The following is a 21,779-nucleotide window of genomic DNA, read 5'->3' on the forward strand; positions in this document are numbered from 1 at the left end:
CACCTGCAACAGTCACTGACTTCAGTCTCCTTCCTCACCTGCCATACACCCTTTGTTGCAACTTTACACAAAGTCTCCCTGTCATCACAGCTCAGGCTTCAAACCTGTGTTTTGGAGGAAGCAGCTCACAGCACTGCTAGTTTCTGGAGCAAACATCAGCTCTCAGCGTAGGCTGCACGAGCAAGTGGCCGCAGCACAGGTTACTTCTGGGAAGCCAAGGCACTTCTCTATTCCTTCAGCACCGCAGCTCCGAGGCGGGGCGGCCTCACCCTGCTGTCGCAGGGCCGCGGGAGGCCGCAGGGCAGCTCGCCAGGGCCTTGCCGGCCACACGCAGCCTGCTGATATACCATCCCTTAACGCTACGGCCTTTCACCACCCGCTCCGGCGGCTCCCACACCGCCGAGGGACGCGGGGCCGGGACGCCACCTCCAAACCGGCCGGGCCGGGCCGGGCCGAGCCGAGCCGGGCCTCACAGCGAGGGCTGCTGGGAAGCCACCCCCCGCCCCAATGCTGGCTTCCTATTGGTGAGAGTGCGGGGCTCTACTTCCGGTTCGGGGTCGCACCTCTCGCGGAGGGGTTGGCTGGCCGCTAGCCAATAATAGGGCTCGGCGGACAGGTGCGGTGGCCGCTGGTTGGCCGGCGGCCGGGTCAGGGGCGGGGAGAGCGGGCAGGGGCGGAGCGCCGCGTCGCGGGTGCCGCCCCGGAGAGCCGGAGGAGCGGGGCCCGGCGGAGGTCGGCGCCGCCGGGGGAGGATGCGGCTGCGCGCGGGGGTCTTCGCCTCCTCCTGCCTCCTGGTGGAGGCCCTGGGGGTCGCGCTCTTCCTCCGCGGCTTCTTCCCGGTGCCCGTCAGGTCTCTGCCCCGCAGAGAGGCCCGCGGGGACCCTCCCGCCGAACCGGCCCCGCCCGGCCCAGGTAACCAGAGCAGCCCGCCCCTCCCCGGTCGCCGAGGCAACCCCCCTCCCCCGCGGCCCACCACGGGCGGTGCCTGGTCACCAGGGCAACCGCGCCCCGCCCGCCCGCAGCCCCGGGCAGCGGTTGCCGCGGTAACGCCCCGCCCCGCCCCGCCGCTGCGTTGCAGCCCCGGCGGTGCCCCGCTCTTCGGCCGGAGCCCGGCGGGGCGAGGGGCAGGCGGGCGGCGGAGCCCCGGCGGGGCTGGGTGTCTTGCCGCTCACCGTTGAGACTGCCGCCGTCGGTCTGTGTTGGGTCTCCTGGGTTGTGGGATTGCAGAGGCAGGAGCAGCCGGTGCGAGCCCTGCGCCGTGAGGCCCCTCGGTGCCGCGGGACAGCTTTCTGTACCGCCATCGTGGTTCCAGACCTGTTTCCGAAATAGTTCAGAACTTAACTAGTGTTGCATGTAGTCATCGGTCACTGCCAGCAGTATCTGCTCACGGTGGCAAAAAGCCTTAAGCATCAGCTGTCACATTTTTGGAGGGTGTGCTTTTCTGTCATTTTATTCCCCTTTCCCTGTCTCTGATACAGCCGTCATACCCATACTCTTTAATGGTAAGTTGTTTGCTTTAAATAATGCCATTTCAGTTATAATGCTTCATGTGTTTGCTCTGTTAACTTACTGGTTGTGTGTGCTTGACAATCGTCGTTTCTGTGATGCTGCTCACTGTGGTGTGTGAGTGCCTTAATGCACTTTAGTGAGACAGAATTCTAACACTTCAGTAGTGATGAAAGCGACTGCAGGAATACAGGTTTCCTTCACAATCTGGTCATGTTGCAAAATGCACAATATTACTGTTTCTGTTGCTGTTTCTCTGAAATAATGGTCTCTACAGGTCCTGCTGTATTCCTTAGCTGAACTTGTGAAACCAAAGTTTTCAGGCATCTTTTTAATGAAGTGTCCGTAGAGGATGTGCTGATGTGTAGCTATCTTAAATGTCCAGTCACAAGTTGTATTAAAATAACATGAAGAAGAGGAATGTGTACTTGGAGGAGTGTTCTTCGCCAGTGTTTGGAGCTTGTGGGGTGAAACTTCAGGTTCAGTGGAGAGCTGAATTGAGTAGTATTTTGCTCATACAGAGCTCTTGCTTATGACATCTACTTATGGTTAACTTGGTGGAACAGGACTGTAACTGCCAAACTGGGTCTTTAGCTGCTTGTTATTGTTAATTCTTCTAAAGTATATGACATTATACGTGTTGGGACAGGCTTACTTTAAATTGCGAGAAACAGTGGAGGCAAGAGAAGGTTGTGTAATTTAGAGCATGGTGTGCTGATATCAGTTAAGCAGGAACACTGAAAGAATCTAATCTGGTAACAGACCTGAGTGGACGCTGCCAAATGGCAGGTTGCTTTTTAGCTGGAGATTACCAAGACTGTCAGACATGTTTGATAGGCTGCTTTGAGTGAAATGTTGCATTCACATGTGCTGATTAGCAGGAGACTAACATGGAGAGAGACTGGGTGGGAGGGAAGTGTCAGACAATTGGGTTTTGAAAAGACTGTTTTGAGTTAAAGAGTATAAATGTGTACCACAGGGCTCTACAAAGCGTTTAAATTTAGGCATGTCACTAGTAATCCTAGGTACAGGTAGGCAAAAATGGAGTGACGGTGGAAGAGTACTTCCTTTCTGTAGTTGTTGGGTTACAGTTTGCTTGCAGAGTGATCTCTTGATCTGGATGATAAGCTCTAAAGGCAGGGGATTGCTTACTAAACTGTGATATAGAAGGCTTTCAGCCTACTTTGTATCTGCTCAGAAAAGATTATTTCTTCAGTGTTTCTTGTGTTTCCTGAATGTTTGACTTTATGAGCCCTGACTGCCATTGAATCCACGCTGTCTTGCCTGTGGGATGACTGATAAAATTGTGTAGTTGCTTGGATAATAGTGAATCCTTGCAGCACATCATTGTGGTAAGTTTTTGGTAGAATCTGTGGTTTTGTTCACTGCTTACAGAAGTTCAGCTTCACTTAAAGTGACTGTTTTCTAAATAACTGTAGCAGGGATAAATAAGCATGACACATGCCAAGAGTTGCACAGTGTGTTGCTTTAGCTATCTTACAATAAGTATTTTCAGATGGCTTGTAATCAATTCCTAATTCCTTTGCTCTTCTCAATACTTTGACTTACTGATAAGTAACACTGTAGGAGGGAGTTGTGAGTAGGGTGTATGTGTTTGTGATCTGAACATTTTTGGTGTCCAGCAAGTTTTGTTTCCCTAAGCAACTGGGTAGGAGTAAATTAGGAGAAAGATTTAACTAACAGTACAGTACATCCAGTTGTGCCTTCTTGTTTTTCATTGAGAGTGAAAGCATGCCTGCTAAGGTGATAACTCAAGTCCTGGAAAAACAACATTATCGTTTTAATCGGGGTTGCTGGCAGTTAGCATTTTGTTGTTGTTGAGATTTCCTTATTCCCCCTGCTGTGCACCCCTCCCCAATTTCCTTATCTGGAAAAATCAGTAGCAGTAACGAGTCTGTGAATGTCAATTTATTGATGCTTATCTATGTACCCAAAAATACAGTTTCTGAGGTTGTTTTTTGAGGTTCTCTTGTTAGACATGACATTATCTGTGACCATTCGAAATTGTCAGCTGCTTATTCAGAAACATATTTTACTCTAAGGTAATGTAAAAACCCTAATTTATGTAATACATGTACAAATACATGAGAAGTTGATTCACCATAATGTTGTTTGAGTAGAGATCTGTGGGTAGGATCCATTCTGCTTCCATTTTGTCCTTCTGTGGTTTTTTTTCCTGGTAGAGATATGGGTGGGACCTGTAGAGGTTGGGCCAAAACCTGCTGCTGTAAAAGCTAAATGTCACGATGTGGACCAAGCTCAATGCAAATGAAGACGTGCTGTGGCCAGCATTAAGTCCATACAAGAGAAAGAGGTGGGCTTGAAGGTATGACACTGCCCACTCCCCAATGCACAGCAGCATTTTGCTGTGCCTGCCCATGTAGCATGTTCAGGGCATTCTGGAATTGGATTTTGGCCCTGCAGCTGCCATCACTGAACCATCCTGGCATACAGTCTTCTGCCTTGAAGGGTGCAAATGTGCACAAATCTTCTCCCTTCAAATTTCAGTGAAAATGTCTCTTTCTTTGTAATTTTCCTGTTCTCTTATGGTGGGATTTGTTTGAGAGGCATTGCTTGAGATATGTTCTGATGTGCAAAATTGGGTATTAGTACAGGTGAATGCTGCATCTTTTTTCTGACAGAAGTTGTCTGTTGGTTATATGTAGTTCAGCTTTAGTAAATTAACCAGAGAGAGGGTAGCAGCTATCCCTTCTTATTCCTTTGAACATTCTCCATTTCTTAGCTTTTCCTTAGTTTTCACAATTTCACATTGTGCGTTCCATTCACATTTTGTTTTTCTTCCTAGATGCTGTATTGGATTTGTTGTTGTTGTGTCATTCCTGTGCTGGGTGGCCTAAAAACTCAGCTGCCTCTGATTACTTCTCACGTTTGCTATTGTTTGCAACTTGTCACTTCTGAATGTAAAGTTAATAAAGAAGTTGAAAGCACTCATTTATGTGGTGAAGTTGTCCTTTAACTTCTGTTTAGCCATTGTTAAAATTCGTTGATGACTTCTGTATACCCTTTTTTTGTTGTTTAGGAATGGTTTCTAACTGGACCAAAATACCACCACCACTTTTCAAAAAAGTTGTCATTGTGCTGATAGATGCTTTGAGAGGTGACTTTGTGTTTGGATCCAAAGGTAAACAGTTCATGCCATATACTACACAAGTTGTTGAAAAAGGGACATCCTACAGTTTCATTGCTGAAGCGAAGCCACCCACTGTGACTATGCCTCGAATTAAGGTAAGTGGGTTTTTTCCACTTAGGGTTGTTTCATTTGAGAAAGTTTTGAAGGCTGGGTTGTTTCATATGCTCAGAATTGGCATAAAGGGTAAGTTTGCTGTGTTACTGCGATTTGTGGCTGAAACTTGCTTTGCTGTAGTAGTGCATGTGATAAGAGTCATGATTTGCCAAGGCCCAGAGGTGCTTCCTGCAGGAAAGGTCAGGTCAGGGATCAAAGGAAGGTAGAGAGGCTGAGTAAGAGGACGAGGTGACAGCTTCTACTTAAAGTCACTTTGCCTTGTTTTTGTTCCTTTATTTGGTAGCTCTGTGGTAAGAAGGTCTGTGAGAATCAGTTAAGGGCAGTTAAGGCCCTAGTGCAGGCTTAAATGATTGACCTAATCTTTTCATTTGTAATCATGGGAAAGCAGTAACCTCTCAGTTGTCAAATTTTCTAGTTGTCTTCCATCCAAGAACATTTTTGTTGGTATTTCTCTGTGTTCTTGTAACTTCTGATAGGAAATCCAGTTTAGTGTGAATTTGGTTTGACATAGGGATGTTTTTGAAGAGCTTAAAAAGAAAACTGCCAAGTTCAGGGTAGATAAAAGATGAATTGTGGCTGTATCATCAAAATACTTGATCATCCAGGCTTCCTGGTGATGGATCTGAGTGACATTTCTTGCATTGAAAAAGCTGAGTGAGCTTTGGTAGGTCAGCTAGAAGGCCAGTGAGAGAGTGAGGGGGAGACAGTCTGGTAGCTCTTCATAGGTGGACTTCATTGCATTTTCCAGAAGGTTCTTAATTACTGTTTTGAATGTGCTACCATTGTTATTGTTGTGTTAAGTCAGTTTACGTAGGCCTTCTAAACTGTCTTTTTGGTGATTTAATGACTAGTAAATGAAGCAAATTTCAACTGGCATACAAAGTTGTTTTGGTGTCCACTAATTAAGAAAATATTATTTTTACCTTTCTGTAAAGCAGTTGTTATCTCTTGACATCAGCTAGCACTGTCCTGTGGCAGGTGATGTGATGTGGCATGGCAGCTCGTGTGTTCTTTTACTTTATTGTGTTTCTTTATTGAACATGTAATTTCTCTGCCCTCTGCTTCACTTCTTCCTCTTACACTAATACTGTCTTCTGAATACTGGAAACTTCTTGGTTTCTGTTAATATGTCTGTTTTCTTGTTTTATGTAGGCTTTGATGACGGGTAGCATACCTGGTTTCATTGATGTTATTGTGAACCTCAATTCTCCAGCTCTGTTGGATGACAATCTGATATGGCAGGCAAAAACAGCCGGGAAAAGAATAATCTTTTACGGTGATGATACTTGGGTTAAATTATTTCCAAAGCATTTCGTGGAATATGATGGAACAACATCCTTTTTTGTGTCAGACTTTACAGAGGTAAGGGGCTTTGTATAATTCCAAGTTAAATAAAGTTAGTACAGACACATAGTGGCAACTTCTAAGAATGAATGAGTAAAACTATCCTTGTTCTGAAATATGAACCCGGTGATTAAATAAAAACTTGATTTATACATGTTTTCAGTATTGGCAATGTGGAGCTGAGCATTTCAGTCCCTCATTCATATGCTGTGGGAGGTGTTTGGATGATACAGTAACAAACAATGGTTATTGTATAACTTTCCTAAACATAAGATATTCTCACAAAACTTGTTGTGGTAGGATGTTAAACCACTTGCTTTGTTTAAAAATTCCACTATCCATGTTTCCAGTTTGCTATCACATTTATGTTAGTATGTGCCATCTTTAAAAGGCCCATTAATACATAATCTTGGTCTCTTAGAGGCATACTTTCGACAGTATTGTATTACTTTTGTAGTTGCAATATGAGTAGTGTTTCAGTATGTTATTAAAGAAGCATAGAAAGTCAATGAAACAAATTGTGAAAATTCTTATTCTGGGCACACTAGAGGAGTAAATGGTTTGGCAATTTTAGTTCATATTTTGAACCTTTATGATTGGTAAAACCTCAGGCCATTGACCTGCTGGTACTGATGTAAATATTTTATTATCATGTTTAAGGAAGTTAGTTAGGTCTAACATGAATTGGAAGACACTTTTAATTGGTTACTCTAATAAGACTTGCAGAAGCTTCAACATGGAGTGGAAAAATGTAAACATGCTGCTTGGTCTGTGGTTATATGGCTCTCAAGCTCTTTATGCAGTCTTTATGCTTTCTGAATATAGTCCATTAAACAGAAAGCTTTTTAAAGTTTTTTAGATAGTTATATCCAGAGTCAACAAAGCGGTGTTGCATGTGAAATTTTGTTAGGAGTTTTAATATCCAGGGAGAAATATATGCAACTAAAAATAGGTTGTCAACCTAAGCAGGAGAACATGTGAGTTAGGCCCCAAATAGCACATTTCAAATAATTTTTCTTTCTTGCTATGTCACTAGTTCTTTTTTTCCCAGCAAGGACAATCTTTTTGTGTTTGCACAGCAGCAAAAACTGAGTTGAAAGAGCAGGAGTGGTTTTTTTTCCCCTGTGCTTCCATGCACCAAAGACAGGCTTTTCCCTGTACCTACTTCTTGTGAAGTGATAAATCAGGAGTGTGAAGGATGACAGTGACTGAAAATTTCTTGAAACAGTTTTTGAAAGTATCTGTGGAAGCATGGCAACCCATTTTTGCTGTTCGTGTGTGATCTGATGCCTCATAACCAGAAAAGAGTAAAATGGGGTGAAGAATCTGTTTTGTAAGACAGATTTTTTTGACTGCCTGGCATTGAACTAATCAATCTGATTTTTTTTCTTTCTTTTTTTTTTCCTGTTAACATTGTGAGTGACTGTAATTCTCATCAGCTTCTACAGAATTTTCATGGGTGGTGTGATCTGATCTTTCTGTTCTTCTTAAAAGAAGGAAATTATTTTTACTTTTTAATTGTTTTCCTTTTATTTTTGAGGTTGATGATAATGTTACCAGGCATTTGGATAGAGTGTTAAAGAGAGAAGACTGGGATCTCCTAATACTACATTATCTGGGATTGGACCATATTGGACACATGACTGGGCCAAACAGCCCATTAGTGGGACCAAAACTGCGCGAAATGGATAACATCCTGAAGAAGATTCATATTTCTCTTCTTTCAAAGGTCATGTAGCTCCTTCTTGGATCAGTGTCTGTTAGGTGTGGGCTAACTTGAAAATGCTTGCTTGTTTGTGGGTGGTAGCTTATTTATTCCTAGACCAAAGTGGGTATTCTGTTCTGTTCCTTCCCTGGCCATTCCCCAGTTAACAGTATAATGTAGCATTTTTAAGCATTTCCTGGCTGACCTTGGTAACATCTGTTAATAGTCTCTTCTGAACAGCTGTGGGAAATAACTCCCCCTTGGGGAGTTAAACGCATCTTCTTTGTACAGTAACTTAATTTTATTTCTGTGACTTGCAGGAAGAAGCTTCTCTGCCCAATTTACTAGTTGTTTGTGGAGATCATGGGATGTCTGAAACAGGTAGCCATGGTGGTTCTTCAGAAGGAGAAGTGCACACACCACTGCTGTTTATCAGCTCCGCTTTTGAAAAAAGAAGTGGTAAGGATCAAAGAAGTTTGACCTGTTTTAGAACACAGTGTCATGTCTAATTTATATTACCTCTAGAATTCTTCCTGAAAAGTGCTTTGGTTTCTACAGATACCTGGCAAGGCCCATTCTGTGTGTCCTAAAACTCTGGTTTTAGCCAGAGTTTGCAGCTCTGTCATGATGAAACCATGACTTAAGCTTTGTAACCACTGAGAGAATCGGGTGTTTCCCAGATGATAACCTTTTGCAGCACTGTCCTACGTGAGTGTTGAGAGCTAATGAGATCTGTTGTCAGGATCCTGGGATACTGGTAAATGGATAGGATTAGAAGTGAAATCCTATTTGACATGAGTTTCAGGTTTTGTCTTTCTTGGCCAGAATATTTCCCTGGCCTCCGTTCTTCCCTCTCAGACAGCCAGGATAGAGGAATGAACGACAATTTCTCATGCTGAGAGTAACAGGAAAGAGGAAGAATTGCTCTGTGAAAGGGTGAGAGATGACAGCAGTGAAAACATCACTATTGATCGCTAAGCATTAAGGAAAGAATATGGGCATGAGTGTACTTACTGTATCGGCCAGTTAATTCTAAATCATTGATGTGAGTTTATCTGTTTCTGAAACTCACTTTCTACTTGTATAATATAACTTAAAGTAAGAGGCAAGAAGGGAATGGTGTGGTAGAGGATCTTTAGTCGAATTTATAGTCTTGCTTAAATAAACTCCTTGACTGAGTGAATCATTGAAATGTAATTATACCAGGAGTGAATGTTTTCTTCAAAATACTATTTCCCTCTGCCTTTCATTCTGTGTCTTGCTCATTTCCATCTGATTTCCTTGCTTTTAAAGCCTGTTTGCAGAACCTTGCCTTGTTTATCTTGCTGGAGGTTCCTGCAGCACAGTGGAAGTAGATTTGTCTGTCTGTCATTTATAAAGCTGTTACCCAGCTGCAGTAGAAAGCATTGCTTGAGGAGTCATTGAACTCTTTTCAGATATAAAACCAAAACAAAGGCAAGAGCTGACCAAAGCTCTCTGTTAAGTTTTTGCTTCATAAATTTCACTGGTATGTGTTGACAACCATGCCACATGAGTGTAGATTCTGTAAATGCAATCTCTTGTTCTTTGGGATTAGTTTCTTTTAGGTTTAAACTAAACATGCAGTTTTTACAATACAGTGAAATATATCTATTCACCTATGTTTTGGGATCAAGTTTGTGATTTCTAATAATGCCCATGTAAATATCCAGCAGCTTGCTTCTCATTGCTACAGTAATCAGAATTCTAGTGACTGTTCTTTACGATCCTACTGTAAACAAAATGTACTGTGGTTAATTTGGTAGACCTCAAAATAGTAATCCTGTGGGCTTTTGCATTTAGTATGCTGTCAAAATATTACTTGTGTAGCCTTCTACGGAGATGTGTCACCCATGATTGGCTAAATGCATTTGGTAGTTTGGCTTTTTTTAACCAGTTAAGAACTTGCCTTTAAAGATGAAATCTGAAAACTGACATACAGGCACTCATGCAAAGAGGCTTTAGGGATTATAGATGGCATTCTGGACAAGTATGGGATTAATCAGAGCTAGATGAGAAATGAGAGAAGCTCTAATGCTCTTAAAGGGAGTCTTGAGAGTAATGAACACTGTATATAGAATTCTTTCTGTACTCTACTTAAGTCAAAACACTCAATGCCTGGAGTTACAAAGAGAATGAACTAAAAGCATAATAGAAAAACACTGTTATGTAACTAGTAAAGCACACAAAGAAACAATTAGAAAGACAATCTTAAACAAAAGGTTGCTTACGTTAGTGAAATCATTCATGCATGTAGATGTCTGTGGAACTGAAGGCTAACCCTGATAACTGCAGTGAAGTAATTGGGTCTTGTACAGAATCCTTTAAAAATCACTGGGTTTGCCTGCATGGAGCCATGGATTTGGGCCTCAGCATTCTTTACCTGACCTCTAATTCTGTTTACCTAGCAACCTGGTATTAATTAAATCTTGAGCTGTTGTCATTATATCGAGAAGTTTCTAGAATGCTGTCAGCAATATTTGAGATACTCATGCTTCATTCGTGCATTAGATTAGTCTATTGTAGTGCTTTCTATTCTTTCTAAGGTGAAAGTTATGAAACCCTCTTAGGATGTAGGCTGCAACTTGATACTAAGGTGATCTCCTGGACCATCTTTTTTCTTACTTGTATAACATTCATGTGGTGTTTACAGTAGTTGCTAGCATTGAAGAGTGATACTTGCTGAGAATTCAATAGATTTTGGTTTTACAACAGCAGGGGACAGCAGCTGAAAAAGATCACTTGGCTCTCTGTAGATCACTTGAAATAGCTGATCTAACAACAATGAAAAAATTTTGAAACTAACAAGATGCCAGCTCTCTCTGGAGAAATAGAATGGGCCTGTTACTGAGATACTTTTCCCCCTTCTCTCTTTTTTTTTTCTTTTTCCTTTTTTTGTTGATTCTAGGTCCTTTAACCCAACCTGAACTTGTGCAACAAACTGATTTAGCTAGCACACTGGCAGTAGGTCTTGGTCTACCAATTTCAAGAAACAGTGTTGGGAACCTTATATTGCCAGTTGTGGGAGGCAAGACAATGAGAGACCAACTACGTTTTGTGCACCTGAATGGGTTCCAGCTTAGCAGGCTGCTGCAAGAGAATACACCTGTGTATGAAAAAGGTAAATCAGCTAAAAAAAAAAAAAGTTACACATACAAAAGGAGATTGTTTATAACATAGTTTGGGCTTTTAGGTTCAAGAGTAAAGCATGGCACTGCAAATTAGCCATGCAGTTGAGAGCGGTGTTCAGAGACATGATACCGAGTTCAGTATTTATGGTAACCTACTCTGGCACACTGCCTCTGAATAAAATTTTTTTTAATGACTAGTACTAATCCTAGTAGGCAAAGAAGCAGAAATAATGATCAAAGAGTAAGATCTGAAGCTCTTGAGGCATCTGGAGTTTGAAATGAGGTGGAAAGGCATCTGAAAAGTAGGCATGGTGGTGTTGGGTTGGCAGTTGGACTGATGATCTTAGAGGTCCTTTCCACCCTTAGTGATTCCTAGTTTTACTTCCATTAAAAATAATCCAACCACCAAGCCAGGAAACATGAAATTAATTATTACTCTACCCTTAACTGGTTTAGTGGTGGACTTGGTACTGTTAGGTTGTTGGTTGGACTGGATGATCTTAAAGGTCTTTTCCAACCTAAAAGATTCTGTGATTAAAGTAAAACTGCCAGTGCAGTTAAATGTCAGTGGTTTCATATCTGCTGTTTGTGAGGTATCCTACACAGGGCACTGATTCTGAGCTATTTGGAGGAATAGCATAAAGGAGTGAATATTCTAGTTTAAATAAAAAGATGCTTCAAGTAAAACTGGGAAATAATTTAGGGTAAGTTATCTTTTTATGTCATTCTTATGTATGAATTTCCTTGGAGTGAGAACCTAGAGAACTGCAAAATTGCATATTAAAAATACACAGAGATGTCCATATATGTGTTTATATTTGGAGGAAAGAATAAAAAACAAGTGGAAAAAGTAAACAAAACTTAGCAAAATGTAGTATTTTATTAGGAAGCATGATACAAACTGCAATATAAGTAAGCAAGTTAATACGATAATTACGTGAAAAAAATTGAGTCAGAGGATGAAGGAGAATATTTTACCATGGACATTAGAAGATGTTGTTGTCTTAAAGTGACTGTGAAGCTTTAAGTCCTTGGCACCTGTATAATCTGTTGAATCATTAAAATAACTGGATGAGAATGCAGAGCTGTGTTACAGCTATGAATAATTAAAGTGGGTAACAATGTAAAGTTTAGCAAGATGATCATTGTAGGTCAAGAATTAATTATCTTTCAACATCACAGCTTCTAATCATCATTAAACCCTGTCCAGGAGTCTAACAAAACAAATGCCGCTTATGGTAGCAACATGTCAATAGCAGGACCTGTGCTCCATCTATTCTGATATTTTTTTCTGCACAGATTTCCTCACTTAACCCATTTGTGTCAAGTGAGGAAACTTACCCTGTTGGTGGAGTTCATGATATGGCTGTGTTACTGAAAATTCCAACACAAAGCTCCATCTGACAGTATTTCTGCAAGCACTGGTGAAACAGACTGAAGTTTCTACCAGCTTCTGGTTTATATCTTCACTTTCATTTTATTTTTGTCTAGGAACAGCTTAATTTCAACTTGTAGCTTTCATCTGAGAAATGAAATAAAAATTGCTGAGGATGGAGGTGTGAGAAATTTTTACTTGCTTGTGACTGCAAACTGCTATGGGTTTAGGACGGGAGGAAATGGGCTTAAGCTGCACCAGGGGAGGTTTAGGTTGGAAATTAGGAAAAATTTCTTTACGGAAAGGGTAGTCAAGAATTGGAACAGGCTGCCCAGAGAGGTGGTGGAGTCACCATCCCTGGAAGTGTTCAAAAAACAGGTAGATGTGGTACTTCGGGACATGGTTTAGTCTAGTCTCCCCCTTGATTGGTTTAGAGTGGACTTGGTAATGTAGGTTAATGGTTGGACTGGATGATCTTAAAGGTCTTTTCCAACCTAAACGATTCTATGATTCTGTGATTCTAGAGGTGCTGCCCAACTGGAAAGAGACTGGGGGGCAAAGCATCCATAATGAGCTTCTCTTCTTTCAGTAATGGAGAGTCTCAGTAACACGAAAGAAGATCCAAGTCATGGTAGCTTTTTTTATAGAGTCTTAAGGTGAATTTTCCCTGTTGCTGTGAACTTCTTAGAGGGTCTTATTTTTCTTAGAGTGTCCTAGATGTGTAAGGCTGTAGCTTAATGCTTTTGGTCAGGACTGTTAAGATTGGCAGGCAAAAGGGGTGTGCTGTTTGTTTAGCGTTGTTTGATTGATGTGGATACTTCAAGCCCTAGAAATACTAAAGAAAATGTCACTAACTCAGTGACTAATGCTTGCATGAATAGCCCTTTATTTTGGGTGGCTTCTAAGTGAAAATGAATACCATCCCACCTGTCCCACTACAGGCACATACACACATACGCATATCTGTCGTGATTCCTATAGGAAAGGGATTATCTTGCAAAGAACTAATTTTATTCAGTAATCAGATTCATCTTCAAGAAGGAAGCCAGTTTTTTAAAAAGCATAAAATGGAGGACCCTGGGAACTACTGATCAGTCAGCCTCACCTCTGGGAAGATCATGGAACAGATCCTCCTGGAAGACATAACAAAACATATGGAAGACAGGAAGGTGATTAGAGGTGGCCAACCTTCATGAAGGGCAAATTGTGCCTGACAACTCTAGTGGCCCTCTACGTTGGAGTAACTGCATCAATGGACAAGAGAAAAGCAAAGCTATGGATGTCATCTAGCTGGACTTCTGTAAGGCCTTTGATACGGCCTCCCCCAACATTCTTGGTGCTGTATTAGAGAGATATGGGTTTGACAAATGGACTCTTAGATGGATAAGAAATTGGCCTGATGGCCATGTCCAAAGCGTTATAGTCAATAGCTTAATATCCAAGTGGAAACCAGTAATGAGTGGTGATCTAGTGAAGGATGTCCCTGCCCATGGGGGCAGGGGCAGCCTAGATGATCTTTAAAGGTACCTTCCCTTTTAACGTCAACAATTCTGTGATTCTATGATGGTAAGTTGGGAAGGTGAGGAGGGAGAGTTGCCCTTTATGTGAGAGAGCAGTGGCAGTGCATGGAGCTCTGCCTGGGGATAGATGATGAAACAGTTGAGAACTTCTGGGTCAGGATTAGTGGACAGACCAACATGGGCAATATTATTATGGGTGTCTGCTACAGGCAGTCTGATTGGGAAGAATTAGTAGATCTTCAGACAGCTTGAGAAATCCCCATGTTCTGTGCATCTGTGGTGCTCATATGGTGCTTCAACCACCCTGTTGCAGTTCAGGCTAGATAACTAGACAGTGAGGTGGACTGAAAAGTGGCTCAGCTGCTGGGCTCACATGGTTGTGATCAGCAGCACAAAGTCCACCTGGAGGCCAGTCACTAGTGATCAACCCCAGGGCTTGACACAAGCTGATACTGTTTAACATCTTCATTAATGACCTGGGCGATGGGGCAGAGTGCTCCCTCATCAAGTTGGCACACAATACAGAATTGGGAGGGGTGGTTGATCCAGTAGGTGGGTGTGCTGCCATTCAGAGGCACCTCGGCAGGCTGGAGAAATGGGCTGACAGGAACCTCTTAAGATTCAGCAAAGGGAGATGCTGAATCCTGCACCTGCGAAGAAGTCCCATGCACTGGTGCAGATCAGGTACTGACTGGCTGGAAAGTAGCTTGGTGGAGAAGGACAAGAGGTCCTTGGGGACATCAAGTTGAACATCAGCCAGCAATACACCCTTGTGGAAGGAAGGCTAACAGCATCCAAGACTGCATTAGGAAGACAGTCATCAGCAGGTCAGTCCTTCCTCTTTCTTCAGCTGTGGTGAGACCACATCTGGGTTCTGGGTCTAATTCTGGGCTGCCCAGTACAAGAAAGGCATGGATACAATGTAGTGAGTGCAGCAAATGGCCATGAAGATGATGAAGGTATTGGAACATCTGTTATACAAGGAGAGGCTGAGGGTGCTAGGAGTGTTCAGCTTGGGCAGGAGAAGACTCAGCAGGGATCTTATTGATGTAGGTAATACATGATGGCGGGGAACAAAGAAGATTGAACCAGGGTCTAGTTCGTGGTGCGCAATGAGTAGGCACGAGGTAGTGGGCATAAACTTATATACAGGAAATTTTGTTTAAATGAAGGAAAACTTTTGTTATGTAAGGGTTGTCAAACACTGGAATGAGTTGCCCAGAGAGGCTGTGGAATCTCCATACCTGGAGACGTTCAAGACCTGACTGGACACAGTTCTGAGCAATCTGCCCTAGCTCACCCTGCTCTGAGCCTTTTGTTTTCATTTGTAGACCATCTGGACACTGATCAGAGTAGTGTTGACAAGTCTTGGGCCATACCATTTCTGAATTCCACAGACAAGGTGTGCTGCCGGTTTTTCTGAGAGAAAGAAACCCCACAAGATAACCCAGTTAGACATCTCTCTCACATTTGCTGCTCCAGGTTCAAGTGTTCCAATGCTGATTCTTGGCTAGTAACAACTGGTGGATCATAACATTTCAGCTTAAGAGAAATGCCTGTGACTGGAGCTTCAGTTTAAAGTGAAAGATACTTGAAGGGATTGCCTAAGCCTTGCTGCTTTTTTTAAAATTATTATTATTTTCAACTCTTCAGCTCAAAACCAGTAGGTTCTTCTGAAGGGGAAAACATGGAATTCCTGTGGAGAGTATTGTAATTTGCAGTGCAGAGGTAGGGCACCAGGTATTAGTACCTTGAATATGATGACTGAGTTGTGGTAAGAAAAGATTGACCCATTGTAAGCTATAGCATAATGTATACATTCATTTTTGGTGCAATGTTCTTTCCTTTTTAATGCAAAAAGATGAAGTCAGATGTCAAAAGAGATGAATCACAGTCAGATGGGAAGGCAGAATGACCTTTACATGCTGTTTCATGAGGAAGCTATGGAGTTGCCTGGATTCAGCTACTCAATGTTAAGAAAAAACTGGAACAGTACACAAAAATATCTTCATCTTCAAGTGTGTTTTAAGTATATCTGTTAATAAAGAGCAGAATGGAGGCAGCTCAGTAACTTTTTTTTCTGCCAGTGTTTGTTCATACAAACATGCATTTCAAACCAAGAGGTGGTACAGCATTTCATGGGACTTGGGCTTTGATTTGTTGAGGTACAAAGGAATCTTCACGGTTAAACCTAACTTCAGGTAAATTAAATTTTAAGTGAGAAACTTGACGCTTTACTAGGGGCTTGATTATTTTGAAAAATACTTTTTTGAAACATACTAATAAATGCTATCGTGAGGCATTAGGTTTTGTTTTGCTAGAGGTGGACACATGCAGCTAAAAAAAGTCTGGAAAAGGAGAGTAAAAACAGCTGGCAAAAATGAAGAAGCTGAAAGGAGAAGTAGCTAGAAACACACTTCGGGTTTCTGAGTGAGTTCATACCTCAGCGTAAGGCAGGCAGCTGTAGGTATCTAGTAATGTTTCCCTCATATTCTGACGTTCTGAGCATTGATCTGGATGATGAAGTAGGATTGTTTCTTTGAGAGGCACTTCACAGTGGAATGAAAAGTCACATGAGAGCAAGTTGGATGTTGTTATTAAAATGAGTGTCCACTTTTCAATTTGGAACTAATCCGGAACTTGTATTAGATGCATGTGTTGATTGAAATAATTTGATTGTTGCTGGGAGATTTATATACTGAAACTGGAGAATTCACTTTTACATTATCCATTCTTTTTTTACATTTATAGTTTGTTTTTTTTTTTTTTAAATGGTTGCTGCCTGTGACTGGAACTAAGTGAAATTGTTATCAAACAGATGCTTGGGAAGCATAGCCATTTGCTTGTGATGACATTGGAGGGAGTCTGAAGCAAAAGATGCTAGTGTAATATACTGTACTATACAAATAAACCATTGCCATTACTTTGGGAAACCTGTAACTGGGCAAGCTCGCTTTGGATTTTGCCTCAAGTTTAACTTGTCTTGTGAGTATCCCATGCAGGAGCGACTTGCAAATGTTACCCACCAGTTACCAAAATGCTTCTCCGACAACCCAGAGTCTATGACCCTTCTCATTTTGTACTTACTGCATACAAATGTGCCACTGAACAGATATTATTGGAGTTCTTAAAGGAAATTCAGTAATGGTGATCCTTTATTCCTTTCTGCAGGATCTTTAAATCATTCACTTAATATATATCAAAGATATAAATGGGGGTTTGACTAGAACAATTGTCTTTTGTAACATGGACAGAATGGGTTTGGTGGGCAGTGGTATGGAAGGAGGTAGAAGAAAGTGAAATAAAAGTGCTAAAAGGAATGAAGAGGGAGACTGGGCAAAAAGCATGAAAAGAGATCAGAACAGCAGCAGCAGATGTGGAGAGAATTTATTTAGATTTCAAAATTTACCTTGAACTCGTTTCAGTGTTCTGTTTAATTAAATAGTGTCATGTCAAATCTCAGTTTGATTAAAGCTCATTTTAGATGATCCTTTCTGGATTTCTGGATTTCCTCAAAAGTATGAATATTTAACTCTTATTTCAAATATACTGGAAGAGGAACTTTCTAGGTAATTCACTGTTCAAAGAACTACAGTAGGAAAATGAAAGTCTCCATGCGCACTGGCAGCTATCTAGGTGTACAAGAGTTCACTGCTGGCTGAATTGTACTTTCTAGTAGATACCTGCAAGCCTCCTGTGTAGTAGGATCAGCATGCTTTGGAGTCTGTTAGAAGTCTTGGGAAACCAGACTGGACATTCCGAATTAAACACTGCGTTCCAAAATTCTCACTTTGAATTCAGCCTGTAGTAGATCAGTGTCTTGTAGTGATAAGAGACTTACTAATGGTAAACACAATTCTTTCATAACTCTACAAGAATTGTGACTAGAAATACTTCATTCGTCTTCTTTCACTTGAAATAGAATTAAAAACATTCCTGAGTTTAATAACGTACTTTTGCTGAAAGGGCTTAACAAAGAACATGCTGGTTTTTTTCCAAGTCTGATACACTGTTGATCTACCAGCAGTAAAACTGAGACGTAACTTAAGTCTTGGTGACAACAAACTTAGTTCAGTCATTGCTTTATCCCCTGTCATTTGAAACTGTACGGCAAATGTTTTGCCCTACTTTTAGCTAAGAAGGTAAGGATTGCAAGATGGGAAGATAATGATAGGCTCATTATATAAAAATTTCCAAATTGGCATTTTGCCCTTAAGTTGTCATTAACTTTCAAGTGAAATAGCAGGGAAATAGCAAGGATTATTAATGTGAAGTGAAACTAAACATTTATTTCTTGCAAAAAATACAGATATATGTGAATGTTCACACATAGCATAATGTCTAGTGAAATACAAGTTTCTCAAAGTTACGCTCTTATGTTGTTGACTGAATTTATGTTATGATTGCATACCATACTCAGTGACCAATATTTTAAATATCATATGGCATGTTGGAGTATGGGGTGATGCATCTATAAAATGAAGAGGAAAAACATGTCTTAAGTGCTTTCAGGAGCAACACCATTTTCCACATTTACAGAAAAACACAGAATCTAACTTAACTGTTCTATTTTAAATAAATGCTCTTGAAATTAAACTTACATGAAGTGACTAGAATGCTCTTCAGGTGCACATAGGACCTACACTAATAATTTTGGCAGAAAAGGTTTTAATTTTTTTTTACCTTTATGCTTGTAGTGAGTGTTTACATTCTTTTTCCTGTGTGAACAAAATGATGCTCATCTGTTTTTGACTGCAGAATCTGTTTATTGTCACTGCTGAATATATCTTTTGGGGAAGTAAAAAGGCTATCAAGACTCAGCTTGTTGTGCTGCAGCTTTTTGCGTAAATGTTTAGTAATGGGAGAGTTGATGATGAAAATCAACAGTAGTTGATGGAAGAATAAAGCAGTAGAGTACGTTCATAAATCCTTTGAATCATCTCAAATCATTGTCTCTCTGCACCTACCCTCTGGTGTGTATCAACCAGAACAGTTGGTGCAAAGTAGGGGTTCTGTGGAAAAAACAGTGAAGGGAAGTACTTGTAGGAGAAAAGCTACTGCTGTTGTACTTGCAAAGGACTTCTAAAATGTAGTATTTGGCTGTTTGCTTCTCCTGTGTCTCCTGTTGTCCTCACTCAAGCTTTTAAAATAAATTTAGAGAGAATAGAGTAATGCAGATGTGTTTCTACAGTATAAAAGTGAGATAAAAGAAACTGTGATGTCTCTGTACCTATATTAAAAAGCATACTCACATTAAAACCTGAACCTACAGAATTCAATGGTTCCTTATTTATGAAATGTAAGGAGTTGATTTAAAATTGCTTCCTTCAGGGACATGGTTTAGTGCTAGTCTTGTCCTCATCCCCAGTTCTGAAAGCAGACCACAGTCTTCATATGTGTTGTCAGTGTTCACCTGCAGTCCTGTTTACAAATAGATTTATCAGAAGACTTAATCAAAACTACATTTCTACTAGAAAATATTACCTAAGTAGACAAGCGATTGGTTTCCTGGAAGTTGACCTATAGACAAAGAGATCTGTGTCCTGGAAGTTGGGTTTTTTCCCTGAGTTTTTCTTAATTTATTATTTGTTCGGTTTTATTTTGTTTTTTGTTTATTTTCTTCAGGTCAGAATTTTTTTAGGTGCAGGTAGGCCATCATGAAATCACATTCTTCCACAAGAGTCTTGCTTCCATAGTTTGGTGGCAGCATCAGTTTTTCTCTTTTTTAATCAAGTTAGACTGCGGGCCATCCTTACACTATAACAGAATTACTAAGTTTCACCGCCCAGGATTGCTTTGCACCAGCTTCATAGTCCATGTGCGTGAAGCCAAACCATGCACTTCAGCTGGTAACTTTTTTATTACTGCTTCAAAATCTCGCATCCTGTGTGTTTAACTTCGTGTTACCAACTGACTCTTATTAGCTTTGCAGGAAAATCGAGGTCCCTAATATGGTGTGTGTGTCTTTTGATGTTTCCTCCAGAGATCAGCTATTTGATAATTTCCCACTTGGCTTGTACAATATGCCTAGATAATGAGGGGCTCCAGTGGAAAATGTGACTTTTTTCAGGATTTAAAGCATTTGAATAAGTTTGTCCTGGAAACCTTTTGTAAGAGTAAATGGATGTTTTAATACGTTTGTCACTTTTAGAAGTCTTGACATTTTATCAGGTTAGGGATTAATTGCTTTTATTCTGAGTAACTGCCTCATTATGGTCTTGCTGCAGGAAGATAATGTAACTTTCTAGGTATGAAAAAATTTTCAACACCCATAGCAATTTTTTTAATACTATACAAGCAAATATAAAAATATGATCACATCTCTAATTAATCCTCCTTCATTCATGGATCTTCTTACCTCTTTTCTTTTTCTTTTTTTTTTTTTCCCCCCTTCTTAGATCCTGGATATGAACATTTTAAGATAGCAGAAAAGTCCCATGGTAATTGGATCAAACTGTATTTAGAGGGAAATAATTCAGAAATACTCTTAAATCTTGGCAAAAAGGTCCTGAAGCAATATTTGGAGGCCCTGAAGACTCTGAGTTCTTCACTGAGCAAACAAGTGGCACAATATGACATGTATTCGATGATGGTGGGGACTGTGATCATTATGGAGGTATAAAAATACATCTTTCTGTGAAAAAGTGAAGTGCACAAACATAAAAGTTTCTGGTTTTTGACTACTTAGTGTATACTCATACTGGTCTTTAGAATTACAGAGTATGAACTCTTAGACTTGGCTTTCTGCTTGGATGAGGTCAATATTCATTTTAAGGTACAACCTAGCCTTTAAAATTGTTCAAGAGAGCTTTTGATATAAGCTACTTATGTTCTGGTGTAACTAGTTACAGTAAATATGCCGATGTGCTACAACTTAAATTACTCCCATATTAGTTAGCCTTCTACTTTTTGAGGAGCCTTATTGCATTAAAAAAAAAAGTCTGGCAAGTAAGTTCCTGCCTCTTCCTCTTTATCTAACAGTGAGTGTAGTTGCTCAGAACAGGCAATACATAGTGTGGGCAATTTTCACAATTCCAAGAGTTGTTCTTTGTACTGATAGGTGTAGAGCCCTGAAATAAATGCTTGCTGTAAGGTGCTGGGTTGCCACTTAATGTCTCGTGTAGGAATAAAGATAAGATACCCCATGCCTGGAATTTTAAGTGGTTGTCTGCAACTGATACTTTGGGCAAATCTCAAATGCTGGAAACACCCTCTGTGGTAATGCTTTGAGAACCATGCTGAAGGGATACAATGCCTGGACACTGAACTTACATGAACAGAAGCTTGCACTGATGGTTTAGATGACACGAGTGTCAAATGTAAGAATAAGTGTTCCCTAGGATGGAAATACCTACTACAAGCTTAATTTAGTCCTTGCATGTGTGTGCTGTACTGTAATTGCTGTAGCACTGGTCCTGTTCAGTGTCTGGAATGGGTAACAATACCTGAGCAGGTATTTAGTATTTGAGTCTCCTTTGTCCTGGCAGGATTGTATGCCTTGTTTCATATGCACTGTTCTCTGTGTACAGAGTACATCTGAAATGGCTTTCTGGTAGATTGCTCAGTGGGGTTTATCGCTCTGCTGACCACTTCACAGGAATTAGTTCCACAGTGCCATTGGGAGATGAGATGGTAGCTTCTGTTCCCACTCTACAGATGGAAAATCTGGAGGTGGACAAAGCTCAATGCAAAGCTGTGTTGTATAATACAAGCAAGTGCTTGTATTTCTTTTTTGTTCTGTTGTTTTGGGAACCTATGCGTTCAAGCTCTTGACAATTACTTTGGACCTGAAGCATTGGATTTCTTTTTTTTCCTGGAATGTAGTTGTGGATGCTTACTGTTTCTATAAAACAGATCTCAGGTATTTTACTCAATGGGCCTTCATCGAAAGAAA

At 40.8% G+C, this 21,779-nt stretch overlaps 1 protein-coding gene across 1 annotated transcript in view; it reads left to right on the forward strand.

The window, feature by feature from the left end:
- The first annotated feature begins 752 nt into the window (after nucleotides 1-752).
- The window catches only part of PIGG (phosphatidylinositol glycan anchor biosynthesis class G (EMM blood group)), a 93,776-nt gene continuing 72,749 nt past the window's right edge, over nucleotides 753-21,779 (forward strand). Inside the window, exons 1-7 of the mRNA XM_075726543.1 lie at nucleotides 753-912; nucleotides 4,568-4,773; nucleotides 5,945-6,154; nucleotides 7,677-7,865; nucleotides 8,162-8,300; nucleotides 10,768-10,980; nucleotides 20,284-20,501. Coding sequence (XP_075582658.1) covers nucleotides 753-912; nucleotides 4,568-4,773; nucleotides 5,945-6,154; nucleotides 7,677-7,865; nucleotides 8,162-8,300; nucleotides 10,768-10,980; nucleotides 20,284-20,501 — 1,335 coding nt within the window. The remainder of the gene's footprint in view (nucleotides 913-4,567; nucleotides 4,774-5,944; nucleotides 6,155-7,676; nucleotides 7,866-8,161; nucleotides 8,301-10,767; nucleotides 10,981-20,283; nucleotides 20,502-21,779) is intronic.

Source organism: Pelecanus crispus, chromosome Z (assembly GCF_030463565.1).
Source record: "Pelecanus crispus isolate bPelCri1 chromosome Z, bPelCri1.pri, whole genome shotgun sequence".
Classification (NCBI taxonomy): Eukaryota; Metazoa; Chordata; class Aves; order Pelecaniformes; family Pelecanidae; genus Pelecanus; species Pelecanus crispus.